This window comes from Vulpes lagopus, chromosome 3, assembly GCF_018345385.1.
Source record: "Vulpes lagopus strain Blue_001 chromosome 3, ASM1834538v1, whole genome shotgun sequence".
Taxonomy (NCBI): domain Eukaryota; kingdom Metazoa; phylum Chordata; class Mammalia; order Carnivora; family Canidae; genus Vulpes; species Vulpes lagopus.
Window position 1 is genome coordinate 12,964,589 of NC_054826.1, and position 27,021 is coordinate 12,991,609.

The 27,021-nt window shown below is 44.3% G+C and overlaps 1 protein-coding gene across 5 annotated transcripts in view; it reads left to right on the forward strand.

The window, feature by feature from the left end:
- The window catches only part of PDZD2 (PDZ domain containing 2), a 360,029-nt gene that overhangs the window by 294,944 nt on the left and 38,064 nt on the right, over nt 1-27,021 (forward strand). For all 5 annotated transcript variants that reach the window (XM_041749706.1, XM_041749707.1, XM_041749705.1 and 2 more), the window contains 4 exons: nt 14,427-14,538; nt 20,630-20,775; nt 23,698-23,817; nt 24,598-24,712. In XM_041749706.1, coding sequence (XP_041605640.1) covers nt 14,427-14,538; nt 20,630-20,775; nt 23,698-23,817; nt 24,598-24,712 — 493 coding nt within the window. The remainder of the gene's footprint in view (nt 1-14,426; nt 14,539-20,629; nt 20,776-23,697; nt 23,818-24,597; nt 24,713-27,021) is intronic.

Consider the following 27,021-nt stretch of genomic DNA (forward strand, 5'->3'; position numbering starts at 1 on the left):
ATACTGATCCCCGAGCTGTACATTCCCTTTCCACGGTCTCGGAGGGTGAACTGTACCCTCCCTTTCCCCTCAGAGCCCTCGACTTTCCCAGGCAGGCCTCAGTTCACCGAGATGCTCCATAGGCCACACTTGAGCTGGCTCAGGCCCGACGTAAGCGGCTGCGTGACGCTCAGTGCAAGCTGTAGAATTGCCAGAACAAGATAAGACAAGGCTGCAATTATTGCTGGTCTAGGAAAATAAGATTTAAATTTGGGGGTGGTTTTTGTTTGGTTTGGTTTCATACTGAAGGAGATGAAGCGATTATTTAAATGGGTGGGGGGAGAGGAAGATAAGAGTAATTATTTGGCCTGGATAAATTGCCCAGAAAACTGCTGAAGTTTGCATTAGGTTTTTTTCCTGTGGCACATTTTCTGGGGCCTGTTCCAACTCGTTACCTGGCTCTCTGCTGCATTTTCAAAGGAGCAGCTTGCACTTCTCAAGGATGTAAACAAGGCAAGTGATTTGCATTTAAACACACGCGCACACATACAAATACTGGGTCCTAGGGTCTCAGCACAGTGGTCTCCAAAGCGGGGTGAACACACGCAGTGGCGGGGGGGATGCCAGACGATCCCTTGGAGTGTGGAGGAACCTTTGAGAACTTGTATAGATTTTATTTCGTTTTAGATTGTTTTGGGTTTTGCAATGTATGCACACATCAGTACAGTAGCATAGGGTTATAATTTATGAATCTATATTGGGAGTGCCTGGTGGCTACGCCATCCACAAAGGTTGTTGGCATTACAGCATGGAGCGTTATGAAACAGAGTTTAAAGAAATCCCCTTAGCATGCAGTCAACTTTATTATCGTCTTCTGAATTTGAAAAATTCCTTCAGATTTCAGTGAAAATAAAACATGGTCTACTAGAGCGCATAATAATATTTCTTTGCCCTCAAATGAACTTCTTTTATGAAAATGACACCATAGAAGTCATGAGGCGACTTTAGAATTTCAGGTAAGTTGGTTCCTGTCTTTGTGTATTCCATTACCATATTCCAAGATGCCTTTCAGCCCTGCCCCTATTATGAATTTCCCTCCTATAAGTATCATCCCTAATAATTTAGTTTTATATGTCCTTTGGGAGCTTAAATCTGTGATTCACCCATTGAAATGTAAAGTAGGATATATTAAGACCTGAAGAAGGTGGGCAGTTCAGGAATGAACCTGAAATGAAAACTTTTTCTGCTTTAGACAAAATGGTGGCAGTTTCACTGGAGGAAAAAAAATGGGATAATGTGACTCATGTGTGCACCGTATAGCTTAGGAAATCTATCTTATTTGTTTATGAGCTTCACTAAGCCTTGAAGGTAACAGAAATCCTTGAGATATGTGTGTCTTTTGAGACTGTAAATGGAGATCGTGCTGATACAGTCAGATTCTTACTCTCTTAAGAGAAACAGGATATCCCCACTTAGTTTCAATTCCAGTTATTGTGTTGGGTTTTTTTAGGAAAATGACAAAACCACTTTGACAGTGCATAGATGAGTTAGACAAATAGGCAATATATGCTAGAAAAAAACACACCTCACTGAAAGACTTCATGAGCAATGGAAGATTTGGAGTTTTTTGGGTATTTTTCTCTTTTTCACTACATCTTATGCAAAATGGCAGTCCAGAGCCTGGAAGTAAAAACTAAGCAAAATGTAAGAGATCAGAAGTTCCCTTGTGCAATCCAGGGCAGACATTTCTCAAAGAAATAGGGTTTTTTAGAATTAATAGAGTTCTCCCCACCTCTATTATTACTGTTGTTGGCTTGCCTAGCTTTTTGTTTGCTATTTGTTTCCTTGTTATTGCTTGCCTAGCTTTTTATGTAAGTACTGGCTGATCTCAGTAAATGACATTTGCAGAAAAAAACAAACAAACAAAAAAAAAAAAACATGCCTCTCCCTTCTGGTTCTTTCTCTTACCCCTCCACTTGAAATATCCTTCCTCCTACTTCTGACTATCAAGATTTTGAAGTTCCCCCTCATCTGTCTAAGAGACTTTTCTAATAGTTCCAGCCTGTGTCATCTCTACTTCCTCTGATTGCCAACTTCATTTGTCTGTTTCTCACATCATAGACTTAAAATCAGAAAGACCCCTCCTGATTTATAAATGGGGCAGATGTTTTCACGAATTTTTTGGTAAAGCTATTGTTTGGATATTCAAACATTTCTTTTAGCAACAGACATATTTACTTAATAGATATTTGTGGAATTATCTTTTAAGCTAGTAGAGGCAGATAGGTAGACTGTGTGTCACACACACACACCCCCTCCTCAGCTCCAAAAGCTGAGGACATCTCTAATTCTTCCTCACACTCTTCACACTGATACCAGATACAACCTCAGAAGTGGGTAATGTGGCCCTGTGGGTACCCACAACCAGATCCTGGTAGGAGCCCGTATTGGACTATAGCCAGCCTGACATTGCCATCCGCATACTGAGGGCTACGCTGGGTACTCTGGGGAATACAAAGAGGCACAGTCTTCCTCTCTTAAGAAGATTTATTATATTCCATAATGAATTACAGTTATTACTATACTTTTCATATTCCCCTCTTCCATATAATAAATCCTCAGGAGTCATATGTCATATTGACCCAGCAGAGAGACATCTGCGTCCTCCCAGGAATCTGGGAGGGCTCAATGGATGGGGTGGTGTTTGACTATTCCATAGGAACACCCACAGAAATGGGTGACATTCTAGAGCAGAAGAACAACATGCACAGTGGTCCTCAAATAGGACATTGTACAGCCCGTTCAAGGATCAACAACTAGTGTATTAAACACAGATGTTCCCTCTTGCTTTTAGTTCCAGACTAAGGAAATAACTTATCTTACAAGTGCTGGAGTCAGTGATGGTTTTCAAGTTGAGTGATGGAGTCAGAGTATTTGTTTTAAGGCTACTTCAAGAGTGAGGCAGAGAGACAGCTAGACTGTAGAAAAGCAGAGCAATGGTGGAAGCAGAGACAGGAGTGGAGGCCTTTGCCGTAGCCCCCCTGGAAGCGACCAGAGCCTGAGCTGCAAGAGAGGTGGCCATGAAGATGGAAAGGCGGGAGGCAGTGGGACCAACTGGTGAGTGGAGGAAGGGAAGGGAGCGGGGCCAGCCCACCAGGTGGAGTGCAGGCTTGTGCAGAGCGAGGGCTCCTTAGAAAAGAAGGATGAGAAGAATTTCCTCCTCACCTGTTCTTGTGAAAGCAGGGCCAGTCCTGAGCAGTAGTTTGAATAGGATTCTGTTTACCTTTGAAACCAACTTCCTGTCACCAGCTCCTCCTCACTTGCTAGTCCCTCTCTTCACAGGGTTCCTGAAGCCTGGTGCCCTCATCCTGCCCTCAGCTCCTCCACTGAGGGTACCCACAGTCTCCCCTAGGAGACTTCAGCCCCCCTTTCCTTCTCTGAGTCATTTCCCTCCCTTTCACTACCAACACCAATAACAAAAGAGGCTATCCTGCAAACAAAATCTTTTTCCCTTTCTTCCAAGCGGTAGGTTGGTTAATAAAGCCATCTGATTAAACCAATCTTGATGGTGGCCAAAAATTCTGTGACACTTAGCACGTTTTAAAAAGAGAACCCTTGTTATTTCAAATGAGTCTCTTACCAGTATCACTTAAAAATGAAATCTGAAAATCAAATCACAAAGCCTGGATGCCAAAGATGTTTTTAGAGGAAATACTGCTGTAGACCCGTAGGCCTTGTCTCTAGTAGCAGCTTCCTTAAGATGCTTCTGTTTGTCAATACCTTCCCTCCAACTTACTAAGTTTTGTTTGCTAAGACCTCTCAAGTTTGTTCACCGTGACTTTGAATAGGGACGGAGGTGGGGAGCTGGAGGGCTAGGACATGAACTATTCCTGTCAAGGCCAGATCATAAACATTTCAGGCTTTGCTGCCCAGTCTCTGTTGAAACGGTTCACCTCTGCCCTTGCAGTGCAAGAGCAATCATAGGCAATAAGTAAACTAATGGGTGTGACTGTCTTCCAATAAAACTTTACAAAAACAGATCTTGACCCAGATTTGGCCCCCAGGCAGCAGTTTGCCAAGAAGCTCATGTGTGAGCCTGGGACAGCATCTCTTATTACCGCTTCCCATGTGGGCTCCCACGAGCACACCCCACTTTCCAGTCGGATTCTTCAAGAGGTGCATAGCCTTCGAAATATATATCAGAAAATAAGCATGAAGTTGGTACCTGTGCTGGAAAATAAAGAGTTGAGGGTAGAAGAGGCACGTTGATCTAGAAGAGGCAACGGAAGGCCTCAGGGTGTCCCTGGAACTTACCAGCACACCAACACTTAGCTGCAATGTCTTCAGCCCAACTAGTTACTCTTCATCTAAAACCTACCTAATGGTATGTTCAGTTAAAATGATCTTCTATTTTTCTAAGCCAGATAATCATGTAAAACTTTCTCTAAAACATTTGTATAGAGAAAGCATTTGTATGGAAGTGTCTTAATTCATCCCTTATTTTCTTTCCTCCATCCCTCCTGCTTGCTTCTTGGGTCTCTTTTTACATGTCTTTCTTAGAGCCCACCCACCACTAGTTTTTGTGTGTCTTGGGGTTTTCCTACACACTCGGGTTTATCATTCTGGATTTTAGGATAAGGAATATCAGGGGCACCTGGGTGCCTCAGTTGGTTGAGCATCCGACTCTTGATTTCAGCTCCGGTCGTGATCTCAGAGTTGTGGGATTGAGCCCCACATCAGGCTCTGTGCTGGGTGTGGAACTTGCTTAAGAATCTCTTTTCTCTCCCTCCATCTCCCTCCCGACCCCTCCCTAAAAAAAAAAAAAAAAAAAAAACCTAGTCTTGTTCCCAGAAATATGCCCAAGGGGAGCAGACAGCCAGCTCCTGCTGAGAAATGACCCTGGGATCTGCCTTTAGTAGCCAGCCCACAAGCCAAAGAAGAGCTCCAGGCTCCACATTTTTCTCACCCACCAGGTCATGGAACATGGTGAGAATGCTGGTTCCTGCTCTGTAGGGAACGTCTGCACTCGCCTTGCCTCAATTTGAAATCAATACCAAGGAGGGACCTGCACAGATTCTCCTTCTTAGGATCCACAGCTTCTGTTATTTTTGAAGAACTGAGTCACTTGAGGACACAGTCCCCTCCTTGGGATGGTGACACATACAGACACACTACGGGGAGGCGCACATGGGCCAACGGCTGATTATAGTCCAACGTCCTTAAAGTGATTTCTTTGCCCCAACTTTCCAAGGGATGAAGAAACCTATTTAATTTGTACGCATAAAAAATCAAATTATCACCAACAAAGCGTGTGAAGCCCATTCACATTGTTTGGGGATGATCAATGGGAGGAAACCGGAAACGGGATCCGAACAAGGACAATATTGTTCCATTTTCAGAGCCCAGCCTGAGTGCCTGAGTCCACATCAGCTGTGGCTTTTCCCCAGCTGCATCTGACGCTCTGCATACACGCTGTACGTGTACCCGAGCATTCTGGGGTCTGGCAAGTTTTACTTTTCAGTTTTACTGGTTTCCTCTTCAGTCCCGAGTCCCCTTTGTTGGAAAGCAGTGACTCTAGTGTAGCAGTCAGTAGATTTCTGTTTTAATTTCGGCAGTCAACTCACAGGCTTCTTGCTGCTTTGGGCTGATTTATTGTTGTGCTGATTCCCTTTTTCTGAATGGTTATTCATTCCCGGCCCTGGCCCCTCTGATGGCCATCTGGTTCTCCTTTGGTCACTCAAACATCTGCCCCAGAGATTTGGAAAATGAGCTTCCTTTGGCAGCCTAAAAATAATCTGAGTGTGACTGAAGCATAAAAGGGAAATCACCACGCTCCACTGTCCTGTAGATACTGACTGGGGGGATGAGCCAGCACAGCTTCCTAGGGATTTGGAGCTTGGATGTCTTCTGTGACATCTGCAGATTATTTTTTTTTTCAAGTGCTGGGAACTGTAAAAACATGGCATGAACTGGGTGCAACCCGTCCTCCTGCAGTTTTCCTTGGGATCAGGTTCGCTTGCGCAATGGAGATGGTTGGAGATGAAAGCCACGCTTCTCATGGTTTGTTTGTAAGGCTTCAAAAGTTTGCTGAGAAAGACAGATGATGCTCGGGCTTCAACATTGTATTAGTCACAGTGTGCTTAAGGAGGTCTCGTAAATGGTCTGGCCAGCAGTTATAGAACATTTCTAAGTACTAGACTCTTAACTTGGACCTAGGGGACCCGTCTCTTAAGGTAATGACGGTTTCTTCCTCTCCTCCAGAAGAATAAAGTTTACCAGAAGCTACAACTCAACCCTAGGCCGTTTCTCCTGCAAAATTATTTCTAGCCTCATTGTCCAGTGCAGCTTTTTGGAGGTGTGCTACAAAGACGTAAAATGTCAACATAAGAATGACACTCGAATAATTAAAATCCTAACAAGTTCAAATCTCCTTGTAAATCGTAATCCAGAGACATTAAAATCGAAGGTAATTAACAGTCCAATCCTAAATTTCCTTCACCTTTCGAGTTAAAAACCAAAGCATTTAACGGCCTCCTTCCATTTCTCCTATTCTGTATTTTGCTCCATCTTCACAAAGGAGATTCTTGATGCCAGGGAGAGGCTGTGCTCTTCAGCATCTGCAGCCTGGGTGATTTCTCACTGGAACAAATATGGTTCTTTCAGCTCCAAGAAAGTCAAATTTGTTCAACAGCAAGTCTCTTGTATGCTTTCCCTTTTAGTGAAATGTAAATGAACAAAGAGTAAATGGACCTGTACCCTTGACATTTAGAAAAATGAGGCAATCCCTCACTCCTAGACAGTTATCCCAGGCAGACTTTTTTCCCTGGGACCTTATTTAATTTTGCCAAAGACCAAAAAGTCTGAGGTCTTACATTACAGTTTCATGGATGCTGACCTGACACATGAGATTCCTGCGTCAGAGACTTTATTGCTGATGGCACAGTAGCTTTTGGCTTTCTCCATTCCCAGTTTAGGACTCAATCCTAGTTTAGAGCATCATGTTTGTATGATGTCCCCCTGTCACCCCAAGTCCTACAGGAATGATACAGAGGAGCTCGAGTAGATGCACCCGCGGTGGATTTGCATCACAGCTAAGGAACCCCGATTGGTGGCAATCTACGTCTTTATGATAGGCTTGAAGCAAATCTGACTGCCCTTTGCTCCAGAGGGAGACATTATCTTTATTATACTAGACAATAAACCTGCCTCTTCCTCCAGAGACACTATCTCTGACTTTCAAAGTGGTTTGTTCTACAAACATCCTTGAAAAGATAGATAATCCAGAGTAAAAACAGCCCGTGCCTCTGTTCAAAAGCCACATAGAAATGGGAGAGACCCAGGGAGGATGGTCTCCCAGCAGCCCGTAGCAGAGACCCCAAGTCCTATCAAATAAAGGCCAGCTGACGAAAATATTCTTCTCTAAATACAATTCAGTCTGTGGCGGTCCTTTAGAGTCCATGACCGTGAATTTAAACTCAGCTGGCAAAAATAAATAAATAAATAAATAAATAAATAAATAAATAAATAAATAAATAAATAAAATAAACTCAGCTGGCAGTAATCTTCCTCCCAGCCCGGATGGGTGAAATCAACTTGGTCCTACTAAAGTGCTTTTTTTGGTTTATATTCAAAATCTTCTTAATTTGCGTTTGCACTCTGAGATGGAAGCTGAGGGCTCCCTGACGCACTGCGTTGGGTGTGGACTGTGCTTCTGACAGAGCTGCTGTGTTCTCGGGTGCAGGCATTTTCAGTCCTGGGCCACGTTTCCGGTTCCACTACCTCTTAGCAGTGCTTCGACTAGAGAAAGAGCTGCCTTTCTCCTCCCCCATTTATTCAGCTGGAATAACACCCTCTGCAGATTCACGCACCAGGCCGGCTGTCATGATTCTGCAGCTCACGCCCCTGAAGAGCCAGTCAGGGCTAATACTCCTGCCACCTGCTCCTTGAGATTGGTCTTTCCCCAGGCTTTGAATGCTCCAGGGGTTGAGCAACAAGGCTTTCTGCTACGTATTTTGGGGGGTAGTAATTGGATATGCCTCTAGAGTTTCATATCCATCTCCTTTTGGGAAGACTCACTTGAGTTCCTGTTTAACCTGCTGTTGAGACGGACTCCTTTCTTCTTTCATAAGCCCTGCTTGCTGGGCCTGGGTGCCTTTTTTTTTTTTTTAACTTCCCCTGTTCCTTTGCTTTCTGACATAGATTTTTTTCCCCCTAAAATACTGTTCTAGATTCTCGCCTATGGGGCTCATTATTGTGAAAGATACGGAATCAGGGACTCTTCTGTTTTCCAACGTATCCTTTGTTCTTATGCATCTTGACCACCACCACCTCTGCCTTGGCTAATTCCACCCAGGAAATTTTCTCCCACTTGACCAACATCAACTTCCGGCCTATTATCATCCTGCCTGGCTCCCCTTGGTTTGTCTCATGTTTGCTTCCTTTCCAGTCCTAATCTCATACATTTCTCAGGCCACCTCCATCAGGCCAACAAAAATAACTGTGTCCCTTTAAAACTGACCCAAGGATTGTTTAAATCTCTTCCTGGGCTTCTTCACCCTTCACCTTTAAATCTGCCTGAACTTTCTGATCCTTCTTGATACAGCTGTCCCAAATCCACTTACTCAAGCTCTGCAGTTTTTAAATCACCTCTTATTGTCTTCTGGGCCTGAGATCTCCATAGGAGCATCATTGCATCCTGCTCCCTGTGGATTTGCCTCTTATTCTCGGGTGGATTTCCTTAGATCCCAGTCACGCCCTCCAATCTAGTAAAAACTAAAGTGTCTCCCCACTCATGTGACACCCACTTTACTTGAGGTCAGGAGCTGGCCTCCCGGACTTCACAGTCTGTTCTCCCCCTTCACACCTGCATAGCCTGGTGTCTGAGATCTCTGCTTTTCCTTTACGGAAGCCTCTCTCTTCCTCTAATTAATCATGGGTTCCTTTATTGTCTCTCTGTCACTGCTTCTACTCTGATTATAAGGCCAGAGTGTGTTCTCAGATCATCCTTGGTGTCCTGTGCAAAGCTGGCTTCCAGAAGCATGCATTTCCAGGTACATGCATTTGAAACTGTCTTCTTAGCTGTTAGGTTTGCAGTTATTTTATGGAGCTTTTTTCTCATCACAAATCCAGCAAGATGGCATATTCATACCAGGGTCGCCATTTGTCTTATTGCTTTGTTCATTCATTGAATGTGCTACCGTTTGTAGGTAGGAAGTTAAACACATTGATCTCTGCAGTCCAGAGCTATGATCACAGTCTGTGTAATCATCAAATCTAGAGGCAGCCTCAGCCTTGGTGGGGAGAAAGCTTGAGGTGTTTTGTTTCGGCTGAAGCGTCACAATACTTCTATGATCCATGTTAGGTACTCTAACTAGTACTCTCAAGTGCACTGTCATTTAGTCCTCATAATAACCTCATTAGTTACCAGGTAATTTTAACCCTTTAAAAATAAATACTGTTGTTCGGGGCACCTGGGTGGCTCATTCGGTTAAGCCTCCGACTCTTGATCTCAGGGTCGTGAGATGGAGCTCTGGGTTGGGCTTTGTGCTCAGCATGAAGCCTGCATGAGGTTCTCTCTCTCCTTCTCCCCCTCCCTGACCCCTCCTCCGCACCTGCACACATGCACACAAGCTCTCTCTGAAATCTTTTTTAAAAAAATAAGTACTAAAAAATACTGTTGTTTCTATTTTACATAATGAAAAGCCACCTCTGATGCCAACGTTCTATTTATGTATTATGGGCGCAATCCATGCCGCTGCCTGTAGTACACGGAAATTACATGATGCCTGGCAGGTGCTGTCCCTTCGTTCAGAGAGTGGGGCAGTTGTTTGCAGTTGCTGGTTAAAGCCCCTACATGGCCGATGCAGAGCTGCATGCTGGTAACAGCCCTCCCTCATTCGGGGGCTGACAGGCGATGGGGAGGCAGCAGGAGCCTCTGTTTTCCTCTCTAGAGTACGCTCGTAATTCCCGCTGGGCCCCGCATCTCCCGTGGCAGCCGGCTCTGTTGGGTCCAGGGCAGCAGTGAACTCCAGAGGCCCAGGCCCTGCCCCGCTTCCATGAGCCCGAGCCTCCACGTGCTTTACTGACTCTCCAGGTGATCCTGTTGCACACCAAAGTTTGTCCAGGTCATTCCCGAAGCCTGGGAGTCTCCTCGAAATCAGATCCATTCTAAATACCTGCATCAGCCACTTTCCACTCTCACCACCGCTTTGGCCTCACTGCATGCCCGTGTCCAGACACCCTTTATTGGCAACTCCTGAGCTTTTGAGGGTCTCTGTTCAAATTGGGCTGCTTTTTAGCTTTCTCCGATCCCAGCTTAGCATTCAGTTTTCTCAAGTTGGATCCATACCACGTGTTCATCTGCTCACTGGTTTCCAGAATTTTGTTGCTGTTGTCTTCTGTTCTCTTTTGCCCTGTGGGATTATGTCTTTCATTTTAAAATCTCTGTCATTTGAGTGTGCTTTCAAATGAGGAGAGGGGGGAGAGAGGGAAATCTGCCATCTTTAATCAGAAAAACTATCACTTGGGACACCTGGGTGACTCAGTGGTTGAGCGTCTGCCTTCAGCTCGGGGCATGATCCCCGGTGTCCTGGGATCAAGTCCCGCAGGGATCAAGCCCCACATCGGGCTCCCTGCATGGAGCCTGCTTCTCTCTCTGCCTCTCTCTCTCTGTCTCTCTATCTCTCATGAATAAATAAGATCCTTAAGAAAAAAAAAAAGAAAGAAAGAAAACTATCACTTAATTATTACATCAAACCCCGTCTTCCCAAGGAGGACATTGATGTTCAAGGAGGATAACTAATATGCTAATAATCCTGGTTTTTGTATCCAGGCAGCTAGGTTCTTAACCATTCTGCTCTACTACCTCACCATAAAACCAGAAGCTAAAGAGTCTTCTTCGGTGAGAGAGAATCTCATAGGCCACCAGTGTAGAAAATACTATTCCAAACAGAAAGGTTCTAACTTGGAAATTGGCAAATTACATTAGATCCCATTAATATAATGGTATTGTTGTATAACACATGAATTAGAAATTGCTGATGAATAATAGATTATACCAGCTGAACCAAAGGCTTTCCAGGAGAACTTTTTGCACATTTCTTTTTAGAATGACTAAAATGACATCATCCCCAAAACAGTTTGATTTGTTCTGTGCATCTAAAGAAATAATACAGTAAAGGGACTCTAGAATGTGGACATTTTCAGACAATAGTCACAAGACTGAAGAGAGGCATGTTGTAATCAAAATTGCACTTTGTGGGGTGCCTGGGGGGCTCAGTGGGTTAAGCATCTGCCTTCAGCTCAGGTCATGATCCCAGAGTTCCCAGATCAAGCCCAGCATGGAGCTCCCTGCTCAGTGGGGAGTCTCCTTCTCCCTCCGCCCCTCCCCCTGCTCATCTCCCTCCCTCAAATAAATAAAATCTTTTTTAAAGAATTGCACTTTGTATGTCACTGCCTGTTCCTTGAGTTACAAACCACCTAAAATCACGACAGACCGTTTTCTGTTACAAGAAGAAAAGGTTCTGTTTAAATTCAGAATCCTGTGCGCTTCTCAGCGGGTTCTGAAATAAGATTGTGCTTCTGCCTTGAGCTCAACAGTGTACCATTGGCACTTCTTTGAGATATCTCCGGGTCCATTCCGGTTGGTTTTAGTTACAGGCTTTTGGTAGTAATATAACACACACCGTCTTTAGAGTAAGATTTCGTTGGTGTAAGAAATGGTATTGGCATTTTATAGATCATGGAAACCAAATGTCATCTCGTTCTTTGGTGCATTTGAGATTTAAAAAAAAAAAAGTGATTCCTTAAGGCTGTGATTCTCTTCTAAACCGCCTCTCTCAGATTCTCAAAATAAAGAAGAGTTGGCTGCAGTTGGGCTCATATCACAAGAACACAGATTTGACACAGTACGTGTTTGGTCTTGTAAAACTACACCACTCATCTTGCACTCTTATTCTCTGCACACATGAGATCTAGCCTGGATCTAGGACATATGTTATAAACAAAAAGGTGTTACTTAAGGGTCTCTGTTAATCTCCTCATCTGTCGATGGAGAGAACATTTTTTACCTTGAGAAACATGCTTGCCTGTGAACATTAAATGGGAAGCATTTCAGGTATATGAACTATACTGTATGGTGTTGATTATCCAAAGCAATAACGTAATTAAAAAGCATCTAAGGATAGAGGGAGAGAACATCCTAGTGAGGCATGAAGCTGGAAATCGGGAGACTGAGGAGTCGCAGCCTTGCCTGTAATGAATTGGAAAGCCTTGGGCAAGTCACTTTCCTTTCTGCTACTTCTATGAGGGCTATGCCATCTTCAGAATTCCTCTGATTGCCTGAAAAGCTGAGGCCACGCTGGAAAAGCAGGAAAATGGAAGAAGGAAACTTCGTAAGTTGCCTGAGATTGTTTTCTTCCCTTGACACGAGCTCCTCAGACGTGCCTTCCGATGGTCTGGGCCTTGGCCGCCCCAGAGCAACCCACTCCCTGAATGGGCGCCAAGGGGGTAATGACCTGCAAGCTGAGGAGTATCTTTCCCCGTGGGCTGTTAGCTTGGGTCAGGCGGTGTGAGAGCAAGAACCAGGCAACTTAGTTCAGTCCCAAGTAATTGCTATTTACAGTCTGGAGACAGGCTCTTTCCATAAGCCTTTAAATTAAGCAAAGGAGTCAAGGGGAGGCCCTGCCGCCTCTCTCTGGATTATTCCTATTTGCATGGCTCCTCCTCTGCCCAGGTTCTCTGGCAGGTCTTCAAGAGGGTTCTTTTGCCCTGGGTGTGAATTAAATGTTACAATTTGGGGTTGGGAAAGACCTCCCTCTTGAGGATCTCTACAATCATCCTGAGGATTCCACTCCTGCCTTTACTTCATAATTTAAACCTGGAGACCTGCCAATCCCCGACATTGTAATAAGGATTCACCAAATTTATCTTTGTTTAATATATCAGGATTCGTTTAATATATCAGGCCCCTTCCCCAGCTTGCCTGCATCTCCTCATTTCTCAGACCTTTTCTTCCCCTCTTTCTCATCCAGAAAGATACTTGAACTTACGGGAGAATTTTGCAAATCTCATATATTACATAGAAGATTTACATATAGCGGTGCCTGGCTGGCTCAGGCTGTGGAGCGTGCCACTCTTGACGTCGGGGTCATGAGTTGGAGCCCCACGGTGGGTGTGGACCTACTTAAAATACAAAAATATTATCTATATATTTTAAAAGATTTACATGTAAACAATTCTTAGGAGGAGGTGGGGTTTACCTGGGAGATTACTGTTACTGCTTTATGCATTTTCACATACTGAATTTGATATGCAATGTGTAATTTTTATTATCAGTTAACATTCAGGATTTGGGGTGGCTTTTTTTTAAAAACATTATAATTATGTGACTTTCAAAGACCATAAAATGTCAAAGTGTATCTTCTATGTCTTTTTAAATTGATATATGTTTCTTCACATGAATCCTACCTATTTTCATTAATAGGACTTTTTCCCTTCAGAATCTCAAAGGAAAATAAAATTTCAGAGATTTTTTAAAAATTTGTTTATTCATGAGAGACACACAGAGAGGCCGAAGGAGAAGCAGGCTCCCTCTGGGGAGCCTGATGCGGTACTTGGTCCCAGAACCCCAAGATCACAACCTGAGCCAAAGGCAGATGCTCAACCACTGAGCCACCCAGGGGCCCCAGAAAATAAAATTTCAAATTTTCAAGTTCATTGTTTGATGTATCTCATAAGTTTTGTACATATAAATATACCTCCCAAATTTTTTATACACACTTTCAAGCATTTAAGTCTCCCCTTCCTCTCTAATAAATGTAGTTTTTTGTTGTCGTATTTTAGCATGTTTGGCTTTTCTCAGATAGAGGACTCTGCAGACCTTGGGACCTTTCTTTCTGCATCACCTCTTGGGGTCTGATAGCATAGACATCATACAATGTACAGACGTGTGGGCTGACTTTATGGGGCTACCTGCATGTGGCCTGAGCAGTGCTTAATCAGTACTCAGGGGTGTAGCACAGTCTGGTGGAACCAAGGGGTGTAGTTATTTGGCCGCCCCAAAATTAACATTTAACTGTATTTCAGAATTGAGTTTAAATTTCTGGTTTAATATTTCTTGCAACTCGCACTGTAGGAAAAAGCACTACCCCGCAAGTCAAGAGACCTGTCATTGTGGCTTTTGTGACCACTTGGGTGACCTTGACCAACAAGTTTCCTCCAGAAATGAAATGGCCTCTGGGTAGGGGCTGCTGGGGAGGAACTTGCCAGCATAAGGCTGTATGGTTCCAGGTTATCTGAGGGGCTGTGCTTTGATCCCGGGAACCTTTTTTCCTCACGTGATTACCTCTATTGCTGCTCTTCAAGCCTGGAGATAGCTTCTGGGAGGGGATCTCATCGGTGATTGCAAGCCAGCCTCTGCCATCAGCTCGGTGCTCTCTGCGTTTCAGATGCCTGGGACGGATGAGCCCCAAGATTCATGCGGCCCCGACGAATCCAAGGGAAACCTGGAAAGTCCCAAGCAGGGCAGCAGCAAAATGAAGCTCAAGAGTCGTCTTTCAGGTGCGTGGAACTCTCTGCCTGATATGGCCTGTCTGAAAGTGAACTTGTAGCCTCGGGAGGGGAAAGATAAAGTCATTAACAGAATGAGCTCTTTTTTTCCCCCTTACAGCCTCAAAATTGTTTTTCCTTTAGATAGTGCATATGCCCGGAGCATAAAACTTCACTCAGCCTGGCTGCCCACTTGAATATTTTTATTTGAGTCATAATGAAGTGAATGTCAACATCTCCGTTGGTCTCTGCTCAAACCTAAATTTCCTGTGTGTGTATGGTTCATTTACTTCCACAGGACTTCAGGTGACCCATGCACCGTGGAATATTCCTAGTGGCCTCTTCCTGGCAAATGTCCCTCTCCCCTCAGTCCTCCAGAACCAGGGGCAAAGAGCTATTTACTTCATATTAAATCTGCATCTCAATGAAGCAGGCGGAAAAATGGGATGGGAGTTGCAGCTCCGGGAACAAAGAGATCTCACAGTTCCTGGGTAAAGCCTCGCAGCAGCTGGCCTGTGCCCTGAGACAGAAAGTCAGTGTTGAAAGCAGAGGTCATGTGCAGGGACCCGTTATGAGCCGTGGGTCCTAGGCACTGACTCCCCAATGGGTTCTTTCCCCCATTCAACACACACACAACCTGAAACATATTTTGTGGCTGCATCCGGATGAAGATACAAGCTGGGCTCTTTGTGATCTCTTCATTGCTGTGATGCTTATACTTAAAACTTTCTTGTGGGCCCTCGGTGCTGTGTCTACTGGCCCGACGGACAAGCCAGCCCTGGTCACATACACACCAAAGACCTCTCATGTGACCTCGGGCCAGTTATTTCAAGCCCCTGAACTGTTACTGCCTCACCTGAAAAAAAGGAGATAATAATCCTGGCCTTGCCGGGGTGAGCAGATTAGACAGACAGACAGGCAAAGCACAGAAAAGCAGCCATGGTTTGTTAACATGCAAAAAATTGTCAGTCTCCTCTTCCAGACCAGTTGGTGCGGAGGGGTGGTATCTGTGCCTGCCAACCAGGACCCCCCCCCCCACCACCACCACCACCTGCCTGGCCCTCTCCTGAGTTATTCTCAGGTAAAGCAACCAGTATAGGACCATGAAATACATCTGTTTGTTGGAACAAACCCGAGTAACAAAGTGAATTGGTTTGTATTCGTAACTCCTGTTATTAGGCGGTGTATGTCTAAACACGGGTCTGTGACAAACCAGAGGCTGGGAAGTCGGAGGGGAGACGTCGTGCCAGGGTCCTCATGTGGGGAGAATGGCCAGCTCCCCTGCAGCCCCCAGGATCAACTGAGAGAAATACACTTAATTCCTGCACATGTTTGGGGCCTGTGAGTCCCAGGGGCACAACGGATGGAGATCTTTAGGTCCGTTGTCTTGGCAGAGTTAAGCAACACCTTATACGGTTCCCAGGGGAGCCACAGAGCTTTCGGGGGAGTACCAGGGACCTTTGAAACCCGTGCCGTCACATTCCTCGTTTTATGGATGAGACCAGAGAAGTTAAGGGAATCCCAAAGGTCGCTCATTCCGTGCCAGCAAGATCACCTGCCTCGCAGGCAGTTCTTACCCACCCCTCTGCTTCCTGTGAGTCTTGAAGAGAATCCTACTCCCCAGTCTGGGGCTTTCTAGATACAGACATGGGGAGGGGCATGTAGCTGGGAGCCTTTCAGATCATAATTCTCTGACACTCTTCCTACTATTAATTTAGAACAAGTGGCACATTCAGCGGAGTAGTAGATCCACAGGTGGCTACTGTCCTCCCCCAGACACCTGGGACCACAGTAAGCAAATCTGTATCCCATGCATGAAGCCAGGGAGGACTGTGTTCAGTTCCCAGCTCTGCCATGACTGGCTGTGTGACCTGAGACAAGTGACTCGACGTCTCTGGGTCTCTGTTTCTTCATGTGTGAAGTGAGGATAATAATGTACATTTATTCTGCGAATCGGTCAGTATACGGTCTCAGTTGAAAGATGGGGTTTAGAGAATGAATGTGGCACCGGCCCTCCAGAATGTGGCTGTCACAGCCCACCCCACGTGATAGCTGCCCCTCTTGTCACCACTGCCATCATTGACATCACGTTCATCATCATCATTTTTGCAACCTTCTTGTAATTGGTGTCCCCCCCTTTCCCTCTCAGGAGGGGAAGATGCTTGAACAGGTTCAGAGAAGCGTATTCTCGAGAACTTGTAGGCCACGATAAGGCGCCCACGAGAGGTTTGAAGATGGAAGGCTCTCTGGGTTGTGGCGCTCAGGGGAGGCATCCAGAGGACACAAGATTGAGGAGAACCAGTGCCCTGGCAGGACTTGAGAGAACCCACGAGGAAGCAAACGGTGGTCTAGACGAGGAGAAAGTGCACAAGAGATGCTTAGGGACAATGGGGGGAAATTGGTTAGTCTTTGGCAACTGCTCCTCCTCGGCTCCCTGAAAGAGCCAGTGACCCATCAGGAACAGGCTGAGCCCAGCAGAGCCCATCAGCGAGATTAGGGGTAAGCGCCCCCCCCGCCCAGGGTGGGAGACGATGGTGCCGGCAGAGCGAAGTTAAATGTCAAGCAATATTTATAGGCTCCCCAGTTTTGGAAAGGATGCGGGAGGAGGACAGATCGTCTCCTTTGAGAATCAGCAGGCTACAGCAACGAATTCATGCAGCAGGGCAGCAGGAGATAAGGCTGGAAAAGTAATTGGAGGCCTTGTGACAGAGGCTTGCGGAACCGGGTCTCCGGTCAGTGCTGTGAGATATGTTCAGTCTAAAGACTTTTGAATACGGGAGATTTTAATGTGATCAACTGCTAATTTGTCTGTCCTGTAAACGTGGATACTTCTTTCGTATTTTCTACAAGTGAGTCACTCTGGTGGTATTCACGTATCAGCATATTATCTACAGACACTACCGTATGTGGTTTCTCTTCTGTTGAGGCAAGTGCCTCCCTGTCAGCTCAACCGGCACTTTCTTCTAATAAATCTTTTTCAGATGAGTAAGGCTGCCAAGATGGATTAATCTGGCCACGAATTAGTAAGTCATGAATTATTAAGGAGGTTCTGTAAAGAAGTTCCAGCCATTTCCACTAAGATTTTTGCCTCGTCTAGCTCCAAAATGACTATAGCGGTTTTATGGAACATTTTCCCTGATAGTCTAACCTGAATTTTCCTTACTTCGTACTTCCTTTTTTGCCTGCAGGGTTCCCTTTTAATTTTGGTATTTTTGATTTATCCATGTTAATGCCTTAGGTTTGTGATCTTTTTTAATGGAAATTTCTCTTTGATTGCAAAGGAGTTTCAGGTGTTTGAAAACCTGTATCACAAAGTTAATATGTAGCTTTTGAAACACCAAGCTTTTAGCGATGTGCACCTTAGTATAACTGCATCAGCACTCTTCTAACTTTTCATCACCACTAAAAACTCAATATATATTTTTTAAAAGAGTACAGAATCATCCTGTTTTATTCCGTGAAAAACTTTCTGAGAAATGTTTAGGTAAACTGAATTTTAGGTGATCAAATGAAATATAGTCTAGGAGAACTTGGTATTAAAGAATCTGTATGTGTATATAGCTATACACACACACGGGTATATATGTCATTTATAACACATCATGTAAACATTGTAAGGTTATAGCTATGATGTGATCAAGCCATCGTTTAAGATTAAAGCCCTTAAATTTTCTTATTTTAAAATGGTGTATAATAAAAACTAGGTATTGATAAAGATGTCTTTAAAAATTACTATAAAAGTTTCTTTTAAAAAAAAAAAAAAAAGGATGTCATGACAGACACAGAGAGAGGCAGAGACACGGGCAGAGGGAGAAGCAGGCTCCATGCAGGGAGCGCGATGTGAGACCCGAACCCGGGAATCTGGGATCAAGCCCTGAGCCAAAGGCAGGTGCTCAACCGCTGAGCCACTCAGGCGTCCCACTATAAAAATTTCTTAAGACACAAAAGTTTTGGGGGGCCTGGGTGGCTCAGTCAATTAAGCATCTGCCTTCAGGTCAGATCACAATCCCAGCGTCCTGGAATGGAGCCATGCCTTGGGCTCCCTGCTCATTGGAGAGCCTACTTCTCTCTCTTCCTCTGCCCTCCTCCTGCTTGTGCTCTCTCTCTCAAGTAAATAAATAAAATCTTTTTTTTTAAGATTTTATTTATTTATTCATGAGAGACCCACAGAGAGAGAGGCAGAGACACAGGCAGAAGGAGAAGCAGGCTCCTCACAGGTAGCCCAATGTGGGACTCAATCCCAGGACCCCAGGATCACGCCCTGGGCCAAAGGCAGATGCTCAACTGCTGAGCCACCCCGGCACCCCAATAAATAAAATCTTTTAAAAAAATACAAAAATTCTAATCATAAAGGGAAAAATAAAATTACAAATTTTTGCTATCTAAAAGTACCATGAAGACATGGAGAAGATAATTACAATACGTAGATCTCATGAAGGACTCATATCCAAAACATTATTAACAATAAAAAAACACCTATAAATCAACACCAAAAAGACAGAAATCTAATAAAAGAATAAGCAAAACAGGATTTTACAACTTTATCAAATAATAATAATCGGCCATTTACAACTTTACAAAAAAAAAAAAAATAGCCACTCTACAAATCTACAAAAGTAAAACAACCAATGAATATTTGAAAGACACTCAGTCTCATTAATCATCGATGAAATGTAATTTGAAAACCACAATGAGGGGCCCCTGGCTGGCTTGGTCAGTGAGTGGTGCGTGGGACTCTTGATCTTGGGACTGTGGGTTCAAGCCCCACATTGGATGTGGAGATTACTTGAAAATAAAATCTTTTAGAAAAAAAAAAAACCCACAGTGAAATGTAATTATATATCCATGAGAATGGCTAAAATTTTAAAAACTGGTACCACTAAGTATGGCAAGGATGTGGGGAAACCAAGACTCACACACAATGGTGTTACAACATTGGTAAAGGTAGTTGTATACCTGTAACTCAGCAACTCTACTCCTAGGTCCACACCCCACAGATAGGACTTGTATCAGAATGTTCCATAGCAGTATATTCTAGATCAAGGATCAGCAAGCTACCACCCACAGCTATATTTGTATGGACCACAAGCTAGAAGTGCTTTCTGTATTTCCGGTGGGTTGTTTAAAAAAAAAAAAAAAAAAAAACATGTTCAGAGAATATGCAGCAGAAACCATCTGTGGCCCATAGAGCCTAAAACATTTACTATCTGACCTTTACCCAAAAAAGAAAAAAAAAAGTTGTTGACCCTTGTTCTAGATCTAAAACTGGAAACAAAACAAGTGTTCATCAGCAACAGACCGGATAACCAAATTGTGGTAAGTTTATACAATGACACAGTAAACAGAAATGGATGAACAGACTATTAGCAACAACATGGAGACGTTCACAAACCGATGCTAAGAACAAGGAGCCAGATATTTTAAAAAGATACATGTCTACGTGTTCATTTATATAAACTTCAAAAATAGGCAAAAGTAATCTATGATGTTGGAAGTCAGGATAATGGTTACCATGGTTGAAGGGTGGTTAGTGGCACTAAAGTGGCTTTTGGGTTCCAGTAATATTCTATTTCTTGGTCTGAATGTTGGGTTTTGGAACGTTCACTTTGTGAAATTTCATGGAACTGTACGCTTATGATGTGTGAATGTCCCTGTAAGTTGTTCTTTAATAAAAAAAAGTTTATTTGAAAAGTCATTTAATGGAAAAAAAAAAAAACACCTGCCCAAACAATGAAACTATACCAACCACACGGCAATGTTCCTTCCTCACTAGAAAACCATCTCCTGATAGCATTCTCACTGTTGTCTATTGCCTTATCAACCCCGGCTACGTCTAACTTGGACGAAACATAAACATTTCCTATATCCAGTCTGGTCCCTTCAAAGGACTGGCACTTTCTTCATAATCTGGCATTAATGGCCCCAGCTGAGGCAGAGCTTATTGGTAGAAAGTGATGAGCTCAGTGCCTAGAGAGTATTAAACTCCAGGCCTTCTGAAAACCATGAAGTGTGGCTGTTAATGCAACAAGTTTATGCCTGTGATGCTCTCATAAGATTCTTTCCATCCCATATCACACCATGTTTTTCTCCATGTTTTTACAAGGAGGTGTACACCGTCTAGAGTCTGTTGAGGAATATAATGAGCTGATGCTGCGAAATGGGGACCCGCGGGTCAGGATGTTGGAAGTCTCCCGAGATGGCCGAAAGCACTCCCTTCCCCAGCTACTGGACTCTACGGGAACGTCACAGGTAATACAGTACCATGGAGCCTTTTTGTTTTCTCAGAGTTGCCTGGTTAGGGATGTAAGAGCATGTTTCCACCCCTGGGTCTCTAGGCTTTCTTTTACTCCTCCAGAGACCAACAAGAGCATCCATGTTGTGAAGAACAACATGTGTGGGGGCAGGAGTATTTGAGACCAGAGATGTAGCAGAGAGAGCAAGGTCTATCCACGGAGGTTAGGAGGAAGTCAGCCTAGGATGTGAAAACTGTAGAGAAAAATAATCCTTTGTTGGATCTTGACAGCTTGATCCCCTTCCTACTGTATGTTTTGGAACTGAGAACTGCTTTCAACTGCCAGGAGACAATGGCGCCTCATGGTCTGTGGTCAACCACCATTGCTTGTTTAGTGGGCGCGTCAGGTGTCAGCCTAACTACTGGGTGGGTGGGTGAGTGGGTGGGTGTTGGGTCATGTAATAGAGGAAGAGAGTGCATGTATGTGCCTACTGTGTCTGGGATCTTACCTGTTACACAGTAATGAGTCAAATAGGCAAGGTCAGAGGGGCTGCGGATAGGGGTGAAATAGGTGGTGATGTTAATATTCCAGGGCCTGCCCCAGAAGGGTCGGGGCTCCATAATTCTTCACAGTGCTCTTCCTCAATTATATCATCCTCAACTTAGTTCAAAGTGGGTAGAGAGGTCCTAACCAAGTTGAGGGCAGCCTCAGTCTCTGGGGAACTTGTGGGGCGTTCTTTCAGTCCTGGCACCGTCAGCCAGAATGCTCTAGAGAAACCATTGGCATCTTGTCTACAACAGAACAGACATGGAGGCAGACGGTGGCAGCAATGACATCCATAAGTCCATGTAGACTCCTAGACAGTAGAGTGATGAAGGACCTGCAGCAGGTCATCTGGGTCGGGTCTTACTTTTGGTGTGTTGTCACCATTTTACAGACAGGCCGATGAATCTCAAAGACAGTGAGCGTTCCGCCCAAAGTGATAGGCCACAAGCACCGTGAACAAAGTTTTACCTACCCAGTAAAATAAGTGCCCATGTTCCAGAGGCAGTTGCTGATCGGGCTATTTTGTGTGGAATCTACCCAAAGACAACTTGAGTTGGGACTTGGAGAAAAAGCAGAGCAAAAAACCTGCGTGGGTCCTGATTAAAGTTCCTCCAAACCCGTGACTGGAGACAAGCCTGTGGCCTGCTCAGAATAATCCAACTGGACCAGCAGAGTCAAGGGGTGGATCAGAAAGTTGTAGGCTGTGTCGGTTAGTGCGGAAAATGAGAGAGGGTTTCCTGCCATCACAGCCAAGGAGGCCCAGCACTGAGGCGATTTCTGAACTGACCTGCCGAGAAGCCCGACCACATTTATAGCCCAGAAATACCTATTTCTAATGAGGCTTCTAGAAAGCACAGGCTAGTAAAGATTTTAGAGGAAAGACTTTTCCCCCTGGTCCAATTGCCCTTTTTGTTTTCTTCTTCTTTTCTGCTGGGATCCCCCCCTCCCTTCTTTTTGCTGGTTCTTTCTCCCGCCCCTACAGAGCATTGGCTAGAGTGGAGCTACCCAATACAGCTTTCCGCAGTGATGCAAGTATTTTATGTCTGTACAGCCCTGTACGGTAGCCACGTGTGCCTACTGAGCGTATGCAAAGTGGCTGGTGTGACCACCACAGGGGATGGCCACCGTATTAGACGGCAGAGTCTTAAAAGTGCACTGGGCGCCCTGAAACTCATCAGAACGATGAAACTTGCAGGCCTCTGGTCCCCCGGGCTCCCAAAGGGGAGCTGGAAGGAGGTGCGGCTGGAGATTGGTGGTCAGAGTTCCCTCACAAGTCCACACGTGAACCTCTGTAGTCAAGGGCTGAAAACCCATGGGCTGTGTCTGGCCATCTCCATGATGGTTTCAGTAAAAGGGTAGTAACCTTGCCAAGCCAACATTTTTTAAATGAATCAGAGTCTGGGAGGCCAGCATAGCTGGCAGATATTTTGTAAAACTGCATAATATAATTATTCTAAGCTGCCAGGAATACAAAAATATCATTAGCAGACATCTCTCTACCTTTGGACGTAGAATGTACTAATTAAGGTTAGAAACTATTTTCTGATGTCTCTTTTCTCAGATTAAACACAAAGTGGTTTTTTTTTTTTCTCTTTCTTGCTTATGCTGGAATACCTGTCTCGTTTAAGAGATTTATTATCCCAAGAAGCTAAATTGTAAAAGTGCTTTAGCAATAATCCCTTGTTTATGTTATAAATAGTGTACCCTGCTTACACACGTGTACACGTGGGTGATGGACAGGAAAGTGGCTGAGATTTGAGCTCCTACATGCCAGGAAGAGGGAAAGGGTGGCTTATGGAAAAGTATTTTATTTTCCAAATGTGAGGGGTTAGAACTGAAGCGGCCGCAGTTTGTCAGTGGGGTGTTTTATATGGAATAACAGTTGTCGGGCTTGCGGTTTGGGTTTTTTAAGAAACAAGGGCTTGGTACGTTTTTGGTTGAGTGAATTGAGCTGAAAATGGCTAGATACTTTCTATCCATGATTGTGAACTTGGGATGGGGATAGGAGCGGCTTCCAGGGAGAACTTGACCACAGGATAGCCGTCCTATGTCTCTGAGGCCTCTCGGTTTCTGGTTCCTGAATCCATTCCAGGAAGCAAGGAGGAAGATGTGTGGGGTACAGTCAAGAAAAGAGCAACACTGGGTGCTTGCAGCCTCCAAGCAGCTCATTCTATGGAGAGGAAGGGATGGCAATCTGTGGAGGGGCGGCTGGGCCTCCAGAGGTGTTCATCATAAACTTCTTTAAGCTGCTGGAGCAGAGAGGGAGCAGAGAGAAATGGCTGTCTCACCCAAAAACCACCTGAGATTTTCCAAATCTGAATATATCTTTATGCCAGAGGCCACAGAAGAGTAAATGAGACCATCCCTGACCTTGCCATGTGCTGACTTTTAGGAATACCACATTGTGAAGAAGTCCACTCGCTCCCTAAGCACCACTCAGGTGGAATCGCCTTGGAGACTCATCCGGCCGTCGGTCATCTCGATCATCGGGCTGTACAAAGAGAAAGGCAAGGTGAGGGCCTGCCTGCTCACCTTTTTGGCCCCCAAGTGAATGTTAGCGTGTATTTCTTAAATGGTTAACTTTATGGCTGTTTTTCTGTGAAATAAAACATAGATTTGTCTAGATTGTCTAGATTTGAGTGGATTCCCTGGCCTCCTTTCCTGTGGGCTGCTGACTGAGGTGGCCATGCCCTTTAGTCCTTATGAGGGAGTCACCAGCACCCAGGAGCTAGGGCATAGTTGAGGGTGGAGTAGAATGCTCCAGTATCTGCCACTATTGAAAGAAAAGCCACCCCTGTAGCTTCAGGGGACATATTCCCAGTTATCCCTTTGAATGAATTGCATAGCATTGCCATTATCACAAAGAGAATAATACAAATAAGTTGATATTATACAAATATCAAAACATCTATTTTGATATTATATGAAATAGAAAGACTGACACAAAAGAGTAAAATAAATATGGCACCCGAATTGTGCAAAATGATTCTCCTGAGGTATTAATCCATCCATGTGAAATTGTCGTTTTTGGAGACCAAAAGTTGTCAAATACTGGCAATTTCATATGTTTGAACTGAAAACTTTCCCCCTTTAGGGTAATGCATAGCTAATGCAATGCAAATAGATCTGAGGAAGGAAGTGGAGAAGGGAACATAAACTTAAATGTATAGCTGCTTAGCTTAACTCTGAGCCTAGCTGGGAAGGCGGCCTCAGTTAAATAGTGAAACAAGAATGGATGTCCTCAGTTAAATACTGCAATGACAACCTGGACCCCCTTTTGCTTGGGGTGTAGGGCCTTGGCTTTAGCATTGCTGGAGGTCGAGACTGCATTCGAGGACAGATGGGGATTTTTGTCAAGACCATTTTCCCAAATGGATCAGCTGCAGAGGATGGAAGACTCAAAGAAGGTAGGGGAAAGCCTCTCGGTGGTTCTCAGTGGTGGTGAGCTCTGATTCCATCAGAATCTGCCCCCTTGCAAGATGTGAAGCCAGTGGTACAGCAGCCAAGGATGTGGGCTTGGGGGGTCAAGGAGACCTGTGCTGAACCCCAACACTTACTACTACATCATAACCTTGAGCAATTGATGTAACTTGAGCCTAACTTTCCTCAGTTTGTAAACTTGGAATATTAATACCTATCTTGAGGAGTCCTTGTGGGATTAAATGAGATGATACCGGGAATGACTTGATATTTTTTATTTGGGTCTTTAAGTGTCTGTCTTATCCCCTTGGTCCTTGAATCATGTTCCTTGCCTTGAAAATTCTTGAGAGCTTGAGGCCATTCTTGCCTCAGGGCCAGAGTCCATATACACCTTTTATATTCTCCATAGCACCTGCCATTTTGCCACGCACAAACCTGCTAAACAAGTGCTTTCTCTCCTCCCAGCTGTGTGGAGGTGTAATTGATCCATAACATCGTGGAAGTTTAAGGTGTACAACATGATGATCCGATAGCCACATAGATTGCAAAACCATCGGCACAATGAGTTAGCTAGCCCCCTCCTCACATCATATGATGACTGTGTGCAGTGGGGGGAGGTAAAAACATTTAAGATCTACCCTCCTAGGGGCAGCCCGGGTAGCTCAGCAGTGCAGCGCCGCCTTCAGCCCAGGGCTTGATCCTGGGGAACGGGGATCGAGTCCCACGTCGGGCTCCCTGCATGGAGCCTGCTTCTCCCTCTGCCTGTGTCTCTGCCTCTGTCTCCCTCTGTGTCTCTCATGAATTAATGGATAAAATCTTAAAAAAAAAAAAATATCTACTCTCCTAGAAATTTTCAGCTGGACAGTACACTACTGCTAACTATGGTCACCATGCTGGACATTAGATGCCCAGAACCTATTCTTGAGTCCTGATTTTTGTGTTCATTTCTTTTTTTTTTTTTTTTTAATTTATGATAGTCACAGAGAGAGAGAGAGAGAGAGAGGCAGAGACACAGGCAGAGGGAGAAGCAGGCTCCATGCACCAGGAGCCCGACGTGGGATTCGATCCCGGGTCTCCAGGATCGCGCCCTGGGCCAAAGGCAGGCGCCAAACCACTGCGCCACCCAGGGATCCAAGTCCTGATTTTTTTTCCTCCCTTCTTAACACACTCCCTTCCTGAAATGATTAAATCACACTATTTGTAGTTACCTTCAGAAATACTGTGACTGATCGGTCCAGTTGACCCAAATTATAGATACTGTTATGTTCTGCTGACTTTTTTTTTTTAGCTGGTAAGAGTCCACTGGAGTCTCCTTTTTCTAGGCAGAGCTACCCTAGGAGCCCATATGCTAATGATAAGACGTGACCAGGCTTATTTTGATGGACAGAATATTTATTTCTCTCTCTCTTAGAGGAAGAATTAACTCCCAGGTGATATTTGTGTCTAGTTTCAGAACGATGTAAAATTCTAACAGAGCATTTTTATAATGGACATGCCATGTGTTCATTTGATTGAAATTCATCCTGCAATACTGGTAGAATGGAGAAAAATGGAGGAAAAATCAGTAGTTGGTAAAGATTAATGGCACTTGATTCTCCTAAATACTATTTTTTCATACGTGTTCATTTACAATAAAGATAAGTCATTGGAATGGATTTTCAGCATGTAGAATGATCTTTTTAAAATCTTGTATAGGGATTTTTAAGAGCATGAGCAATCATTTTAATGACCATATCCTTTTCCCGTGTGGAAGCAAACCAAAAACCTCACGTAGTTAGGTGACTATTTTTAAACGGATTATTTCACTTATTTTATAACTTCTGTAATTGCGTTAAAGAGAAAGCATATAACAAATGCATGGGGTACGGCTACATTTTCAAGCTCCTCTACAGGATCCCTTTAATGGGATCCACAGTGTGCTCCTGGTTTTAGCTCCCCATGAGAGGTGAAAAGGTGTGTTATGCTTATTTGCACTTTGTTGTAGGTAAGGGAGGTCACTCTTTCGTTCCGCACTGCTGTATGGAATTCATCTGTTCTCTCAGAGGCCCCTTTATAGTGTTTTTGACGAACAGTCTTTCCAAAAAATAGACCATATTACAAGAGTACAAACCAAAAACTAACTCTGATAAGTCAACAGGATGTCCTAGTTCTTTTATATTCCCAGCAGACACTGTCAACAGCTGGAAAAATGACCTGACTGTACTGGGGTTGAAGATGAGGATGAGTCCAGGATAGTTTGAGAGAGAGAGAGAAAAAAAGAGCAACTTGGCATTAGCCCACAATAGTCTCCTAGATA